This window comes from Myxocyprinus asiaticus, chromosome 42, assembly GCF_019703515.2.
Source record: "Myxocyprinus asiaticus isolate MX2 ecotype Aquarium Trade chromosome 42, UBuf_Myxa_2, whole genome shotgun sequence".
NCBI classification, from domain to species: domain Eukaryota; kingdom Metazoa; phylum Chordata; class Actinopteri; order Cypriniformes; family Catostomidae; genus Myxocyprinus; species Myxocyprinus asiaticus.
In genome coordinates this window covers 19,972,625-19,991,120 of record NC_059385.1, presented here as the reverse complement: position 1 = coordinate 19,991,120, position 18,496 = coordinate 19,972,625, and the positions used below count along the sequence as shown (strand labels likewise).

At 43.8% G+C, this 18,496-nt stretch overlaps 1 protein-coding gene across 1 annotated transcript; it reads left to right on the top strand.

Moving 5' to 3' along the window:
- The first annotated feature begins 2,588 nt into the window (after nt 1-2,588).
- Nucleotides 2,589-17,468, top strand: LOC127433011 (uncharacterized). Its single transcript, XM_051684615.1, has 3 exons — nt 2,589-4,407; nt 15,786-15,860; nt 16,033-17,468. Exons 1-3 carry the CDS (start codon nt 2,606-2,608, stop codon nt 16,652-16,654), a joined length of 2,499 nt encoding a protein of 832 aa, XP_051540575.1. The 5' UTR covers nt 2,589-2,605; the 3' UTR covers nt 16,655-17,468.
- The last annotated feature ends 1,028 nt before the right edge of the window (nt 17,469-18,496 follow it).

The following is an 18,496-nucleotide window of genomic DNA, read 5'->3' as shown; positions in this document are numbered from 1 at the left end:
ATCTAATCAAATTAATTCTAAGAACTTTTACAAATTTTTAACAAGCAAAAATAAATAAATAAATAAATAAATAGAACAATTAATTTTCATCACACCATTGCAATTTTTTACAAACTTTTATTCAGTATAAAAGCACTCTTGCCTGTAAAATACTGCTAAATTTTTATCATAATTATTATTTTTAATTAATCATTATTTATATTATTATTATTATTACTCCTACTACAGTGAATTTTACATTTTACTATACAGTTGTAATACAGTTCTGTTGCAATTTCTTCAAATTCAGGGGCCAAGCTTTAAGTTTGAATCGTGCTTTTATTTTGACATGTGGTTTTGACAGAAGCTTCATTACTTCTTCTGATGGATAAATAGTTTGCTACATGGCCCTGTGTAATCGTTAAAGCGCAAATGCTGTGATTTAATTATCTAAATATATAGTCCACATGTAATACGTGCTTCACAGTGGAATAGTGCTCTGCTCTGTCATCTTATACAATGCAAATGATTCTCAATGTCTGTGGAGTTTCCAGTTTATGAGCAGTCTGCTTCACACATTAATTTAAAGCACGCAGCTCGAAAGTAGACTAAGATTGCAGCCTTTCACGTTTTTTATAATCACACTAGGACAAATTAAGATTTTAATTTGATTAATTGTCCATTTCAGTGTAAAAGGTGTAATACATGCTCAAATGAGCGTGTGAGCATTTGAAAGTTGTGTGTCAATCAGACAGCGTGTGGGTATCGAATTAAATCGGTGCTCTGTACTATCGGTACTGCAAAAACACTTTACATCTTTACATCTTTTTTATTTTAGCACTGACTTGGTACCAAAGAACTGGTACTTTTGACAACACTAGTCATACAATATCTTGCGATTTCGCCATCTCTTATGAATTATTAAGCGTTATTAGAGACTATTTTGCAACGTCCCTAATCATCCGCATTATATTTTAATGGGTTACACAGAATAAAGTAAATAATAATTCAAGCTAAATTTTGCTTGAGTTTGTCCCTCACTTTCTGTTGTCAATAAAAATTTAACCACATGTTTCAAATAGGTACATTTTCCATTACAGCCTTTATGATTACTACTGTATATTATTATATTTACACTTATATCATAAAGCATGTTGACTGTAAATTATGTAGCTATCATTAATAAATAAATAAATAAATAAATAATATATATATATATATATATATATATATATATATATATATATATATATATATATATAATTTTCTTTTATTTATTTCAGGAACAAATGTCAGCGTTTCCTGAGAATGACCCATGTGTTATTTATAACCTAACATTTATTACATTCACATGTGACTTTAAGACCTAATGTTTGCTTTGATCAGTCAGTTCAAGAGTTATCCACTTCTTCCCTTTCAGGTGCAGCACACTTTCAAATGCACTGATTTCCACTCAAGCCTGCCTGAGCAAGTTATACTTGAGATGGGTAGAAGGGCAGCTGATCACACCACCCCTGTACCAGTTCTCGAAGAGCCTGCCCTGGTAGGGACACGTGGTTGGAGGACATTGGCCAATGGGACCAGAAGTATGGCTGCCTTGACACTGACTCATCAGTGTAATGTTGGGGTGCAAACATCACCTGCAATACGAAAGAATCAACTACAGCTGGATGCCAAACGTATGGACACCTTTACCAATCAATCAGAAAACAAAGTGATTATGCCACCAAATGGCCACATTCCAAATGAGACTGGGAAAAAGGAGGAAGTCAGGAAAGAAAAAACAAGAAGTATCATTATTAAACGAAAGAGTCTGGAGACAAAAAATAAAAAAGGTGTAACATTTGAGGGATTGGGGAGAGAAATCTCTGAGGATAGGAAAGAGGTTCACTGCCATAATCATCTAATCAAAACCAGTCCTCCTCTGTTGAGGGGCACGGCTAATGGTAAACTAAGAAGAAATGGTCTTTTTACCAATGGGAGTGTGGTTGACTCTGAGGTAATGGGTGGTATCAGCAGTGATGTCAGTGAAGGGGAGGAGTTTGCCACAGGACAAAAACAGCATGGGCATTCTTTGAAGGTAACATTACCTTCAATCTCACCCCCTCACAGACCTCACATTATGATCTGCTGCACTTGTGGAGGGAGCCAGAATCCAGCACCTCCTGGACTCTACAGCCAAACCAGGGCAATTACCTCTCCAACTTCCATTGGTTCTTTGGGACACCAGCCCAACCATTCATCCCCTCTTTACCCTGTGAATGACATGGGAGTTAACATGCATATAGAAAGACACACTGACTGCAGTACTACTCAGTCAGACCAGCACCCCATGAGCCCTAACATTCATTCTTACCTCAACATGAATATAAGCAAAGACAGGCAGCTATCTCTGCTGCCTGCTCAGCAGAGTGAGGCATCTAACCTCACTAATCATCATGCTGTCAAGAGGGACTCTTGTGCTGACACACACATTAATCATACCGGTCACACATCAGCTCCTCTTACACACAATCTCGCTGTAACCACAATAGAGGATAAAGCTCCTTCAAGAACCATAAACACATACATGAACTCTCACAACCCTCCTGTACAGCCTCACACGCCATGCAACCCCAGACCCCCCATGACTCTGCACCCTCTACATACACACAAATGCGACCCAACTGAGAAACTAGCTGGCACACAGATAACAGGTACCAGCGCATCACATGAAAACACACACATCAAACCAAATAACCATCAAAACCCTAATAGCAATCCTCAGAATCAAACAGGAAACCATCTCAAACACTCAGAGACTCTGAGTACACCCCAACCACAGAACAAAGCACACATCAAACTTTTGAAAACTACTACGAAACAACAGATGTTGCCCCAAACCAATGTGAAAGCTGAAACTAGTATAGGCACATTGCAGATCTCCAAACTGCAAAGCATTGAAAATGATAACACACTTCCCAAATGCCCAAATTTTTCACAGCTGAATCAGACAAGCATCCATTCTAAATCCTCTGTCTATTTTCATTCACATTCAAATGTTAAACACCAAACTACAGGACAGAATTGTATGAATCAAAGTGTCATATCCTCCACTGCTTCAAACACACAGCAACAGGTACAATTCCCGAATGGATTAGAGTCCAAGTTTGACATGCGCAATAAACGATCAGTGTGCTCACACACAAATTCCAGCATGAAACCTCAAAGCGTTACACAAATCTGCACTGACACAGACCCTGTATTCACCACCTCACCCCCTGATTTACATTTTCCATTGGCAGCGCACACACATAAACACCCTGGGTCTCACTCAGGTTGTCTTGCATTGATACACAACAACACAAGTCCACCTAAAAACACACTTTATCTCACAAACACACCTAAGCAATCTTCATTTATTAACACGCACAAAACAAACACCAATAGCACATTATTGCAGGGTATATTATTGCATAAAGGCACACAGTTATACCCTCATCATGAGTCAAAAAGCCAGTATGACAATCTCTTGTTTTCACATGCCCCAAATATGTCAGTCCATCACAAAGCAACACTTAAAGCGCAAACAATCAACCATCAGAACCTCTCAAAAGCATTTACAACAACTCAGACTGAGGTGGAAGTGCATTCGTACACCAAAGAACATTCTCAAACAAGCCCCAGGGTCAAGACAGCATCACAAAGACTATGTGTTCATTCAAATACGCCACACAGACAGACAGAGCCTGAAGTTGTCAGACAGTCTGTCCAAAATCAGCTTAGTAATGACACTTGTGAGTCCTCATTACTAGCCATTGCTTCCATCAGGGCATTTCCTCAAGCCGAGACATGCACCAGGACTGGATTTAAGCCTTTGAGTGACACAGAGTCAAAGAAACAAGCTAATTTTGCAACAGGACCAGAATGTCAAACAATCAATGTCTCACAACACCAACCTGCACTTCAGCCGCCAAACAAACCACCCCACTTTGTGTCCCAGAGAGCTCAAAATGCATGTCAGCCTCTTAAGCCTTCTTCTGCACCTTCAGTAGCCCCAGTTTTTAAATTTGTAATAGAGGGCACTGAAAATAGAGGCCTAAATGTGGCCTCTAATCAAAAGCCACTTCTGTCACCCTCAGGCACTGTCATCCTCCAACACATACAGAATGCTGAAAGTCTCCAGAACACAAAGGCACAGATGAAATCTCAATCCAGTTCCATCTCACAGGCTGTTGGCTCTGTCCCAAATGACAGCTGTTCCCTAACACATGACCACCCTCATTCTGCAGTCTGGTTGCTGCCTGCATCGCCACACTGCAGCAGGCCACAGGACTCTAAGCATAGATTAGAAATGGTAGAGGCAAGTCTGCAAGCCAACAAGGAAAGAATCACAACTCTGCTCAACATCATTCAGGACCTGGAGATGAGCCACGCACTCAGCAAAGGGTGAGAGACAGAGAGAGGGTGCTGTTCCAAAATTAACAGATAACTGACAAGTGTGACTGGGGAACAGGATGTGTTAAACGTAATTGAAGTGGTGAATTCACTAAGGGCCTGACTCCATGAAACAAAATATTACAAGACAGAATTTTTTTACACTCTCCTTTAAAGTGTGACCATGATATTAATGTCATACTTTTTATAAATGTAGTACCACAGTGGTTCTAAACCTTTTTTGAGGACTGGACCCCCATCATATCTCAAACCAGTCTCAAGGACCCCCTGAGCCCCCTGGCCTGGTATGTCAGCTCAACTGGTCAGCTCAACTGATCTGAGCTGACATAAAGGCTCAGATAACCCCTCTGAACAATTCTAGTGAGCAGAATCTTGAGGCAGGTGGGCTACAACACCAGAAGACCACGTTGGGTTCCACTTCTGTCAGCCAAAGAACAGAAAATTGAGGCTGCAGTGGGCCTATCATTTGTGTAGCTGAGCAGAAATCCAGACGATGTTTTTACAAACGTTTGCTGTCCAGTTTTGGTGAGCCTGTACCCACTGCAGCCTCAGTTGCCTGTTCTAAGCTGACAGTAGTGGTACCCAGAGGGGTCTTCTGCTGCTGTAGCCTATCTGCCTCAGTATTCGACATGTTGTTTGTTCAGAAATGCTTTTCTGCTTAGAACTGTTGTTGCATGTGGTTATTTGGGTTACTGTCAACTTCCTATCAACTAGGACCAGTCTGGCCATTTTCCTATATAATAATAATAATAATAATAATAATAATAATAATAATAGCAGCAGCAGCACCAAAAAGTTGTCATTACATCGACAGCCATGGCCCTTGACTTTGTATTGTTGACAGAATTTGGCACTCACTGAAAATTAATTGGGGAACCCTGCCCTATACACTCTAGAGCAGGGGTCGGGAACCTTTTTGACATGGAGTGCTGTTTTTAATTTTCCTGGTCAATGGCTGTGCCGACAAAAAAAAAAAAAAAAAAAAAAACATTTTATGTCATTGTAATCATGTAATCACTAGCACGCAAGCAACAGCGAGAGAGTAGCAGGCTGTTTTATTTTTATGACGTTTTTCGCACCTGCAATCCAATCTACATCTTGATTTAATCCTTCCTCATGATCACGCAGCGTGTTTTCATCAGCTGAATGGGAGACTAAACACTATTAAAGTGTGACTAGACTTGCACATCACAAGCTGATCAGTTATTTAGCCCTTTTCGGTGAATTGGACCTGCAAAATCCTAAAGCTTTATTTTCAGGTTTCATTTATATTTTGAATAGACTTGAAAAGATTTTTGAACCACACAATGTGGGTTTATGTTTTCTCTTTTAATCGTTTCATGTAATTTTGAGTGTGACCATGGTTTAAGTAGGGTATAGGCTACCAGTATGCTGAGTTGGAAATCCAAGGATTAATAGTGGTGTTTTCCTTATTACATCACGTATTGTTCGGAAAGCAAAAAGAAACAAAAAGGAGCTGGTATGCAACCACTCATTCAGGTTGTGTGCTGAGGAGCCGAGACCAGGTCCCGGCCATTTCAGCGGGTAGTTCAGCATTGTGGCAAGAGGGACACAACGTCTCGTTCCCTCCATCAGGGAACGGAGGTTACGAAAGTAACCATGACGTTCCCTATCTGTCACTCACTCGACGTTGTGTCGATATAGTGACACTAGAGGTCCCTAACAAAATGCCACAACTATCTGAACTGTGTTACATGAACTGGCGGTGTGTGACAGGCAGACCGCTGTGTGCCTCGTAGCCAGCGCACAAGGCCATCACGTAACCTCTCCCAATGCTCTTATGAGTGTCGAACGGTCCTAAAGGAACAAGTCAACTGCCCAACAATAGGGACAGGCTAGCCCAGCCGAGGCCTCTTTTCCTCTCTTTTCTCCCCAAAAAGAGTGGAATTTGTGAACCGACTGGGAGCCATAAGTGTCTACATCGGGGGTGTCGCTCCCAAGGGGAAGATACCGCGGAGACCACACCCCTACAAAAAAGTGTGGGGGGGGGAGGGGGGGGGTATTTAGAGTGGAATACATCACATGGTCTTACTGAGTCTTGTCAGAAGTATGTCATGTGGAGAGGTCCCATGGTAGGTCCTACCCTAAGTTTCTACAGAGCATGGCGACCTTAGGCAGAGGGGTCTCTGCCCAAGGAAGACGCAGTTTACTGACGGGAAACGATTTTGCGGAAGATATCACATGGGGTTGCCTTTGGGGAACCAGCACATGTGGAGCTCCTACCTCAGTACAGGGTCTCTTTAGTGCACTTACTGGGCTGGAAGCGAGTTTCTCTGCAAACTCAACTGCCAGAGGGCTAAGGAGGAAATTCATCCAGGGATCACAGTCTGTGAACATGACTGGGAGTCAAGAGCGCACAACTTCAGCTCAAGGGAGGGGAAAAGCGCTATGCGCAAGCGGTACACCCGGCCAGCTGTCCCGGAACTTACCTGCTCGTGCCTGCCAATACACGGGATGAGACTGGCTCAACCCCAAGATTGTAGAACCTCGCAAAGGTGTTGGGTGCTGGCCAGCCTGCTGCTCTGCAGATGTCTGCCAAAGAGGCACAACTGGCCAGGGCTCAGGAGGACGTCACACTCCTTGTAGAGTGGGCTCATAACCCCGCAGGGGGTGGCACGTCCTGAGCCTGATATGCCATCGTGATGGCATCAATGACCCAGTGGGCATTCCTCTGTTTGGAGACAGCGCTTCCTTTCCGCTTCTAAAGCTCTGCGTGCAATCCAAATAGATGCGTAAAGCTCACACCAGACACAGCAATGTCAAGGCTGGGTCTGCCTCCTCCTAGGGCAGCGCTTCAGGTTCACCACCTGATCCCTAAAAGGGGTCATGGGAACCTTGGGCACATAGCCCATTCGGGGTCTCAGGATCACGTGAGAGTAACCCGGACCGAACTCCAGGCATGATTCGCCGACAGAGAACGCCTGCAGGTCCCCTACCCTTTTGATGGAAGTGAGCGCAGTCAGGAGGGCAGTCTTCAAAGAGAGTGCCTTAAGCTCAGCTGACTCCAAGGGAGCTCCCTGTAGACCTCGAAGGACTACAGAGAGGTCCCACGAGGGGACGAGGCACGGTCTGGATGGATTCAACCTCCTAGCACCTCTCAGGAACCTGATGATCAAGTCGTGCTTCCCCAAGTACTTACCATCTACAGCATCATGATGAGCCAAAATAGTGGCTACATACACCTTCAAGGTGGAGGGGGACAGCCACCCTTCCAGCCTCTCCTGCAGGAAGGAAAGCACCGATCCGACTGCGCATCTCTGGGGGTCTTCGCATTGGGAAGAACACCACTTAGCGAACAGGCGCCTCGTAGAGGGAGCCCTAGCCTGAGTGATCATGTCTAACACCGCGGGTGGTAGGCCATTTAGGTCTTCCGTGTCCCTGAAAGAAGGTCCTTCCAAGGGGGGGGGGGGGCTGTCGTGAGGAGCGTGAAATCCGAGGACCACATCTGGGTGGGCCAGTAGGGTGCTACTAGGATGATCTGCTCCTCATCCTCCCTGACCTTGTACAGGGTCTGTGCAAGTAGGCTCACTGAGGGAAATGCGTATTTGCGTAGTCCAGGGGGCAAGCTGTGTGCCAGAGCAACTATACCGAGGGGTGCCTCGGTCAGGGCATACCAAAGCGGGCAGTGGGAGGATTCCCGGGAAGCAAACAGGTCTACCTGTGCTCGACCGAATCGACTCCAAATCAGCTGGACCACCTGAGGGTGGAGTCTCCACTATCCCCTGAGGATAACCTGACGTGACAGCGTGTCCGCTGTGGTGTTGAGGTCGCCCAGGATGTGAGTGGCTCATAGCGACTTGAGGCACTGCTGACTCCAGAGGGGGAGACGGCGGGCGAGTTGTGACATGCAACGGGAGCATAGACCACCTTAACGTTGATGTACGCTACCGTCGCTGTGTTGTCTGTCCGGACCAACACGTGCTTGCCCTGGATCAATGGCCGAAACCTCCGCAGGGCGAGCAGTACTGCCAAAATCTCTTGGCAGTTGATGTGCCAACGCAGCCGCGTGCCAGTCCAGGAGCCGGCGGCTGTGTGCCCATTGCATACGGCACCTCAACCCGCCTTGGAGGCGTCTGTTGTAACCACGATGCGCCTGGAGACCTACTCTAATGGAACCCCTGCCCCTAGAAATGCAAGGTTGGTCCAAGGGCTGAAGAGGCGGCGACACACCGGCACGATGGACATGCGATGTGTCCCGTGGCACCACGCCCATCTCAGGACTCGAGTCTGAAGCCAGTGCTGAAGCGGTCTCATATGCAACAACCCGAATGGTGTGGCTGCCGCTGAGGATGCCATATGCCCCAGAAGCCTCTGAAAAAGTTTCAGTGGAACCGCTGTCCTCCATCTGAATGCCTTCAGATAGTTCAGCCCGACTGTGCATGCTCGTTCATGAGGCGCGCTGTCATCGAGACTGAGTCCAACTCCACACCGAGAAAAGAGATGCTCTGAACCGGGGAGAGCTTGCTCTTTTCCCAGTTGAACCGAAGCCCCAGTCGGCTGAGGTGCCGGAGCACGAGGTCACTGTGTGCACACAGCAACTCTCGAGAGTGAGCTAGGATTAGCCAGTCATCGAGTTAGTTGAGGATGCGGACACCCACTTCCTTTAGCGAGGGAAGGTCTGCCTCTGCGACTTTCGCGAAGATGCGAGGGGACAAGTACAGGCCGATGGGGAGGGCCTTGTACTGATATGCCTGGCCTTTGAAGGCAAACCGCAGGAAGGGTCTGTGTCAAGGTAAAACCGAGACGTGGAAGTACTTGTCCTTCAGGTCTACCGCCGCGAACCAATCTTGATGCCAGACGCTCGCTAGAATGCATTTTTGCGTCAGCATCTTGGACGGGAGTCTGTGAAAAGTCCGGTTCAGTACTCGCAGGCCCAGGATTGGTCGCAACCCATTGCCTTTCTTCGGTACGATGAAGTAAGGGCTGTAGAACCCTTTCTTCATCTCGGCTGGAGGGACAGGCTCTATTGCGTCCTTGCGCAGAAGGGCAGCGATCTCCACACATAAGGTAGCGGCGTTCTCGCCCTTCACCGAGGTGAAGCGGATGCCGCTGAACCTGGACAGGTGCCTGGCGAACTGAATCGCATAGCCGAATCGGACAGTCTGGGTCAGCCATCGTGACAGGTTTGAAAGCGCGAGCCATGCGCCCAGACTCCAGGCAAGGGAGACCAGGGGAATGATCACCTTGGACGTACCAGCGGGTGGAGCCTCGCGGTGGGACGGAGCTCGAGGTGCCACGTCGAGGAGACTCGAGCCCCGTGGCCATGCTGAGTCCAGTGACATCAAAGCACTTACCTGGCTCCTGCCGCCCAACATAAGATTGGCCGAGGAAGGGGGAGGAGGAATCTCGTCCCCATAGTCCACCGGAACCAATCCTGTGTGGCGTGTTTGTGCCACAGCTGGGCGCACAGGGGTGAGGGGGTCCGCCACTGGAGCGCCATACCTGCCAAAATGGGACGGTGGATGGTGGTCATGACGACGGCCGTGCGCACTGGACATGTGACCCAGGAGACAATGGAACCATTCTTTTGTCAGGCTTTTGGGTGCTGCAGCCTCCTGGGCATGCAGCAACAAAAATATTCTCCTCTTTGCCCTCCACCGGGGGATGGAGTGGTCTGTCTACCAACCCCAGAGAAGCGGGTCTCCTTGCCCCTGGGTCGCCCATCTCGGGGGGGCTTTGAAGCCTTCCTCGGGTTCTTAGCGGCTGGCCGCGAGACGGGTGGCGTCTGCTTCCTGCGGAAGGCTCCACACCAGAGCCGGGCCATGGGGGTGGGCTGCAGCAGAGCCAGTGTTGCTACTGAAGGAGGATGCCCTTGATGACGAGCAGACAGGGTGCGGGGTCTTAAGCCACGCCAGGGCAGGATATGTTCTAAGGCCTCCATCTGCTTCTTCACTGCCGAGAACTGCTGGGCAAAGTCCTCGACGGCATCTCCAAACAGGCCAACCTGGGACATGGGGGCATCAAGGAACCGTGCCTTGTCCGCCTCTCCCATCTAGACCAAGTTGAGCCAAAGGTGGCGCTCCTGGACCACCAAGGTGGACATTGCCTGCCTGAGAGACCGCACCGTGACCTTCATTGCCCGGAGAGCAAGGTCAGTCACCGAGCACAGTTCCTGCATCAATCCCGGGTCAGAACTACCCTTGTGCAGTCCTTTTAGCGCCTTTGCTTGGTGTACTTGCAGGAGAGCCAAGGCGTGCAGGGCGGAGGCAGCTTGTCCAGCGGTACCGCAGGTCACAGTCGTCAGGGACGACGTAAACCTACAGGCCCTGGATGGGAGCCTCAGGCACCCATGCCAGGTGGTGGTGCTCTGTGGACACAAGTGAACCGCGAGCGCCTTATCTACCAGGGGGATCATTGAAGACCCCCTGGCCGCTCCACCATCGAGGGTAGTGAGAAGGGGGGAGCTGAAAGACCAGGACCGGGCAGTAGAAGGTGCCTCCCATGAACTTGTCAGCTCCTCATGCACTTCCCGGGAAGAAAGGAACCGGGAAAGCATGTCCATCATTTCTGCGTCAGCCTGAGACTGGGCAACCGTTCCCAAAGGAGGAAGCCCAGCCGAAGCCTCCGCATCAGACTGGACTAGCCCACTCTCTGATGCTGCGCTCGATAACTCATCATCTTCCCGAGCTCTGAACGAGAAGTCGAACTCGCACTGAGATGAGCCGGCGGTCTTGTGCGAGAGCCCAACCGGGGCAAGCGAGCATGCTGGGGAATGGGAGGTCCGTGGGGGGATACCCGGCAGAGGTGGTCCCATTGATGTCCCCAAATCGCCCCCAGTGCTAACCGACACGACCTCAAACCCGTAGGTAGAAGGACCGGTGCGGAGAGCCGCTGGGGTGGCTTGCTTTCTTACGAGAGCAAGCCACAACCGCAATGTTGCCATGGTCATGTTCTCGCAATGAGAACATGACTCATCCACGAACGATGTCTCCGCGTGGGCAGTGCCCAGACACATAAGACAGCGATCATGGCCGTCAGAAGCGGAGAGATAACGACCGCAACTAGGAATAACACACAAATGGAAAGACGTCATTAAAAAGACGTTCCATGTGTGCTGCTCTTTTTGTGAATGAAAATATACTCTTTTAGAATATACTCTCTTATTTTCGCTCTGCCGAAGCACCCAGGGGCGTTCTCTGCACTCCACGGGTGCAGAGGGGGAGAAGCCGCTGAAATGCGCCGTAAATCCAGCAGTTTTGAGGTGCGTCTTTGAAGGGAATTGAATTCAGTGCACTGAATACAACCGCTCGGCTCCGAATACAAAATCTGAATGAGTGGTTGCATACCAGCTCCTTTTATACCCATATGTCCGGAGAAATGGCATGCAAATTCCACTCGGCAATTCTCAATGGACTTTTTTCAAAAAAAGCAGAGGTGTTTGGGGCTCCTAAGAGTGACCCCTAGTGTTACTACATCGACACAATGTCGAGTAAGTGACAGAAAAGGAATATGCTGCGTGAGGAACGATTACATCAAGATGTAGATTGGAATGCAGGTGTGGAATTTATATACAGTTGCAATCAAAATTATTCAACCCCCCTGACCAGCAATACATTCTGGTGATGTGAATTAAAACACATCAACTAAATCCACAGTAAACTCATTTGAGTGATTTTGAGAACAAAGAGTTCAGTTTACCCAATTGTTAAAATAAAAAATAACTTATTCTCTCCACAAATGTCATGTCAAAAAGTCAATCATTTGTGGAGCATCTTTATCCTTAATAACAGCAAATAAATGTTTCAGATAAGTGTTCTCAGGCTTCGGACACCTCTCTATTAGAATTTTTACACATTTCTCATGAGCAAAAGCTTCCAGCTCATTGACATTCTTTGGTTTCTGTGCTGCCACTGCTTCCTTGAAATCCCAACAAAGGTTTGCAATATGATTTTAATGATGGACTGAAAGGGCCATTTAAAGACATTCCATGACCTATCCCTGAACCATATTTTGGACAACTTGGATGTATCCTTGGTGTTATTGTCTTGCTGGAAAATCCAGTGATCACCAAGCTTCCATTTACACACTGAAGGCATCACATTTTTCATGCCAAAATGGCCTGATACCTGAAAGAATCCATGGTGAAAGTTACATAGTCAGGATAGCCATTTCCTGCAGCCGCAAAACACCCCATAACAGGACTGACCCACCTCCATGCTTGATTGTGGGGATGGTGTCGTTCTTGTCATCACCTTGTCATCTTACTCCAGACGTACTGCTGACCCATGGGTCTAAAACTCATTTTCAGTTTAGTGTCATACTCTTATAAAACCTTCTTCCAGGACTCTACAGGTCTTTCCTACCCCTTTCCTATTACTTCTTGAAAATTCAAGTCAACATTTCCCTTGGTGAAGTTTTGCTTTCTTCCACACCCCAAGAAGGTTGCTGTTGTACCATATTTAAAAAATGTATGAATGGTGCTGCCAACTTTGTCTATTGGAAATTGAAGTGCCTTGGAAATGTACTTTTAGCCATGACCTTTCTTGTGTAACGAAGTAATCTCCTCTATAAGCTTTTGAGACGGCTTATTTTTAATTGCAGTTTTTGCATAGAAATACATTTTTGCTTACAACACTAAACTTAAATTTTAAAACTTAAATAAGTGCCATTGCAGATTGATGACTTAATTTTGTTTAAAAACAATTACTTGTGTAGCTTTACATATTTAAGAAACAGCTACATGCAATAGGGGTTGAATAATTATGACATGGCTATATTTGTAAAAAATCCTGCTATTTACAAATATTAGGTTATATATGCACACTATGACTTTGAATGTGTCACTCAACTGATATAGATGTAAAGTTTAAAAATTCTGGGTCATCAGAAAAGCTTACCTTTGTAAATCCTTACTGTCTTGGGGGGGTTGAATAATTTCAATTGCAACTGTAAATAAAATAATCTACTCCTCTCTCGTCATTGCTGGCATGCCAATGCTGGCACACATGCCATAGGTTGCCGACCCCTGCTCTAGAGACTGTTGTGCAAGAAAATCCCAGCAGATCAGCAGTTACAGAAATACTCAAACCAGCCCATTTGGCACCAACAATCATGCCACGCTCTAAATCACTGAGATCAATTTTTTTTTCCCATTCTGTTGGTTGATGTGAACTTTAACTGAAGATTCTGACCCATGTATGCATGATTTTATACATTACACTGCTGCCACATGATTGGCTGATTAGATAATCGCATTAATAAATAGATGTGCAGGTGTACCTAATACCAAAAGTGGCCGGTGAGTGTATATTTAGCACCTTCATTTACATTTATATTATATTATTACCTTTTCAATATTTTCATTGCAATACAATTACATTAATCACAAAAAAGACATTAACTTTCATCCAATATCAAATTTAATCAAAACTTTACCTTTCATTGACAAAACAGTATTATAACACCGAATTTCCTATCAATTGTCTTATATCTGTTTGTTAATTTGTCGACAAGGATTCACATTACACTGACCTTTAAATTTCTATTGTTACTGATCAGTATTTTAAAGACATTTAACATTAAACTGATTTTTTATTTCTATTTTTGGAAATAATATTACCATGTAAAAATATAAATATATATATATATATATATATATATATATATATATATATATATATATATATATATATATATACTCATCGTCTTTTCCAGTATAAGTCGCATTTATTATTAATTTTTTTAATCATTCTAAAGGTCCTGAGACTTATAATTCAAAACTACTTATTTACATGATACGTAACTGATGTAAGTCGGTCAAACACGCTGCACATCAAAATGCATATGCTTCCACACAAACATTAACATCAGTCATAGAGATGGTAGCGTTTGAAAGTAGCCTATTCAGAGTTTTTTTTTTTTTTTTTTTTTGGCTTTATAGAGTATTTTGCCTTTATAAAGCATTTTATGCAATCAGTTTAAATATTCTGTCCATCATAACATTATTGTGCTAACAAACTCTAGCTGCTGACAAACTTGTTTATTTGTATAGGCACAGAGTTACATGTGTTATAAACAGATATGTCTTATTTGTCAAATTTTTTTCATGAAACATAAATAGAATATGGAAAACTAACACCATTACTTAAAACAAATTCTCCCTATTAAAAAAAAGCCCCATTGCACGGTGATACAATGTGTAGATGTTGAGGTAATCTTCATGGAGCACGTCTTGACATCCGAGTGGCTGAACGGATGTCAGGCAGCTGCTCTCGTATCCTAATGCCTATCTTACAATCTCTGTCAGTGCGATTTTTACACAGATCAGATGCATCTTCTCTCTCTCTCTCTCTCTCTCTCTCTCTCTCTCTCTCTCTCTCAACAATGCGATTTTCAAATATTTTTTAGATGATTCTATGGACCCCCTGCAATTATGCCACGGACCCCTGTATGAGAAACACTGTAGTACCACACCAGATGTCCAAATATGGTGTCAAATGATTTTTTAAATTTCAGATGGGTAACTAAATCTATAATTAACCCTTCCATTTTGTAAGAAAATATCAAACAACTTTTCTGTTCGGGTCTAAAATGTCCCGTTAGAGTACAGTAAATATACAGATATTGCGGATATACCTCCCTTTTGATAATGAATATGAAAATGGACATAGGCTTATTTTTCACACCAAACACAAGCTTTTATAGTAGCTTTTCATCTGGAAAGAGTGCCACCTATACAGTATGTCAGTGGTGGTACCATTCTTTTACAGTAGATAAACTGTACAGTAAACCCTTTATTTTGAGTGAAAAAGATGATAAAACTTAAACTCTGTATCTGTTTGAAACAAATACCAAATAACGGTTTATATTTAAAAAAAGATTCTTATTTCAGAATTAAAATGTCTGCCCGGCAAATTAAAAAAAATTAGCGAAAAATCCCATAGACGTCCATTGAAAATGTCCCCACACATATTGATTAAGATTTAGATTACTTTTTAATTGTTTAAACTGTTACAGTAAACAGGTCAAATATGACCTGAACTTAAAGAGCTGAATCTTCTAAATGAAAGGGAGGAAACATGTCTTGTTTCTCAAGAATAATTTTATTTTAAGACAAAATGTCAAAGAAACAACAAAGAAAAAGAATATTTCACAATGAAAAATGTTCAATTACAGAAATTTTGGCTAATAGAATGAACTGTGCTGCTGCCACCACCGTGGTTAATGGGAGAACAATTTGTTCAATTAGCACAATGTAACAGTTTTGCACATTTATTCATTTGCACAGTTCTGAACCTTGTTACCAAAAGAGCACAACACATGCATGCATTTTGAAAATATGTGGAGTTGGGACATAATTAAAATCATCAATGCTTTTTGTCTTTTATTCCCTCTTGCTTTCCATGTAGCCGGCGATGTTTTAGGACTGGCCAAGACCTTAGCAACTGCACCACTTGTCAGAAGACTGCATGTGCCATCTACAGGTGACAACACCCAATGAGACTACCAACTGTTGTAAAGAAACCACAAGAACCATAAACTATGCGAAATAAAAGTAACATAAAAAAATACAAATACTTTATGTTCTTTTCCATTTCCCTATTTTTCCCTCTCTCTCATTTTTTCTCTACTTTTCTTACTCAATCTTTGTCCTAGTGTGGAGTATGACTTCCGACAACAGGAGAGAAGATTCAGGGAGCTCTTCCAGAGTCTGTGTCCTCCATCTCCAGAAAGGAGAGAAGAACAATGTGAAGAATCTCTTTCTTTACTTAGCTCACTCATTCATAACCGCAAATTACACCAGTTGAACACCAATATTACGACTCGCATTCAGTCTGAAAGTCAACATCAAATTCAGCCTCAGATAAAGTCTCAGGCTCAATCTCAGATTCATTCTCAGTCACAGCCACAGATTCATTCTCAAATTCAGTTTCAGACTCATTTTAAGTCTCAGGCTCAATCTCAAATTCAATCTCAGTGTAATTCACAGATTCATTCTCAAAATCAGTCTCAGATTATGTCTCAGATTACATCTCAGTCTCATATTACACCTCAGATTCAGTCTCAGTTTATGTCTCAGTCTCAGGTTATGTCTCAGATTACATCTCAGTCTCAGATTACGCCTCAGATTCAGTCTCAGATTCCGTCTCAGTCTCAGATTATGTCTCAGATTCAGCCTCAGATTAATTCTCAGTCCCAGTTCAAGACTAAAATCAAGAAGAATAAATTCTGCAGGAAACTGTTTAACTGGCTACCACACAAAGTCCAAAGGAAATGACGATACCATGCCAAGTATCTGATTTTCATGCCTGGCTCTCCACCCTCTGGTATGCAGAGTTACAAACTATCTCAAACTCAGTCTTAGATTACAATATGTCTCAGATTCTGTCTCAGCTTTAGCCACAGACTATATGACAGATTCAGGCTCAGTCTCAGATTATGCCTCAGATTCAGGCTCAGATTATGTCTCAGATTCCAACTCAGTCTAAGATTATATCTCAGATTCAGCCTCAGATTCAATCTCATTCTAAATCCCGGGAATCAGTTCCAGTTCAAGACTAAAATCAAGGGGAAGGAATTATGCAGGAAGCTGCTCAACTTGCTTCCACACAAAGCCCAAAGGGAAAGACTATACCATGCCAAGTATCTAATTTTCATGCCTGACTCTCCACCCTCTGGTATGCTGAGTCACAACTCCTTTTGGTTTTAATGCAGTATTATGTCTGACTTTTGATATTTTTTGCAATGGAGCTTCCATGACATCTGTGACTGTAAACTACCAAGAAGAATTTGCACTATGAAACTAGAGAGAGACAATTCTAAAACATTACCATTATGATTTCATTACTAAAATGCTTAAGAATTAAATTGAACATGATGCTTGTCTTGACTAGTTATGAAAGGTTTTGCCCCTAAGATGCAGATGAACATTTTAGGACATGATGTGATGTGAGGTTGCGGTACACTTCACTTCATTCTTGATCTCCCAAATAGACAGCTATCATCTGTTAGGTCAGAGCATTATGATGTACTATGGGACTGACATATGGAGTTTCAATGGATGAATTTTAGCTAAATAAACCACAGATCCAAGGTTATGCAACAAAGACGGATGTTTTGCCTTGTTTTTTCCAAACCAAACCAGTCTTCCTCCCCACACATACTCAAATATTCACTGGCTACTCTCACAGTTATGCATTGTAAGCACATGCTATGCTAACTGTGTATCCAATTGATAGTCTTGATACACAATGAAGAGAGACAGGCAGTTGGTCTCAAAGTAATCAGCTTCACTTCTGGTGCTCCCGAAGTGAAGTGGACACATGCTCCATGTCTCCAAAGTCCTAAACAACTTGTGTCCTTGCAGGCTTTCTTAAAAGGCTTTGAGAGTCAAACAATGACATATATGAAGTATTCAGTGAACCAATAAGAACCTATCATTAATTTAAATTGGTGGCTTCCCCAACACACATACTGTAACTTTATATGTAGAAACACAGTATTAAACACAAATAGACTCCAGAGCTATTCATGCCCTGGTAGCTTCATTTGATTAATAAGCCACTGCCAGGGGCTATGCACTATTTTGGACTAGATTCTGTCTCAACTTAGAATCTACTACAAAGTAAGTCTCTGCAGTGAGTGTAATGTGAAAGGAACCCCAAATGTCAGCATCTCTCCACAGCTGCGCTCGAGAGGTTGGGTTCTCTCTCCATGACAAATATCAAGTGGAACTCACAGCCAACCCTAATCCAAGAGACATAGAGAGAAAGTGAGAGAGAGGGAGTTGTACCTTTAGCAACTGCATTACACTCACGTTATGAGCCTGAGTCTCTGAAACACAGCAAATCAAGCAAGATGAGGTCACTTCATGATGTTGTATGCTGTTAGTGAAGTGAATTTGCATGCATAATGTATGGTTTAGTTTAAAAGATGAATAATTTAGTTTACTTTCAGGCGTTGTGTTTAATGGGCATGCAGCTGAGAATGTTCCAGTGTTCATTACAGAAATCCTGAGCTGCTTTTAGTTTATGACAGTCAGGGGTGTACAACCCTTAATTTTGATCCAATCCTAAAAGATCCTAATGAAGTCAAATAAGAATCCTATTAGAATCCTTCT

Coding starts and splice junctions, on each gene's coding strand:
- LOC127433011 (XM_051684615.1), top strand. CDS start 2,606: ATGACTCTGCACCCTCTACATACACACAAATGCGACCCAACTGAGAAA. Junction 4,408..15,785: donor AGCCACGCACTCAGCAAAGG/GTGAGAGACAGA, acceptor CTTTCCATGTAG/CCGGCGATGTTTTAGGACTG. Junction 15,861..16,032: donor ACTGCATGTGCCATCTACAG/GTGACAACACCC, acceptor TCTTTGTCCTAG/TGTGGAGTATGACTTCCGAC.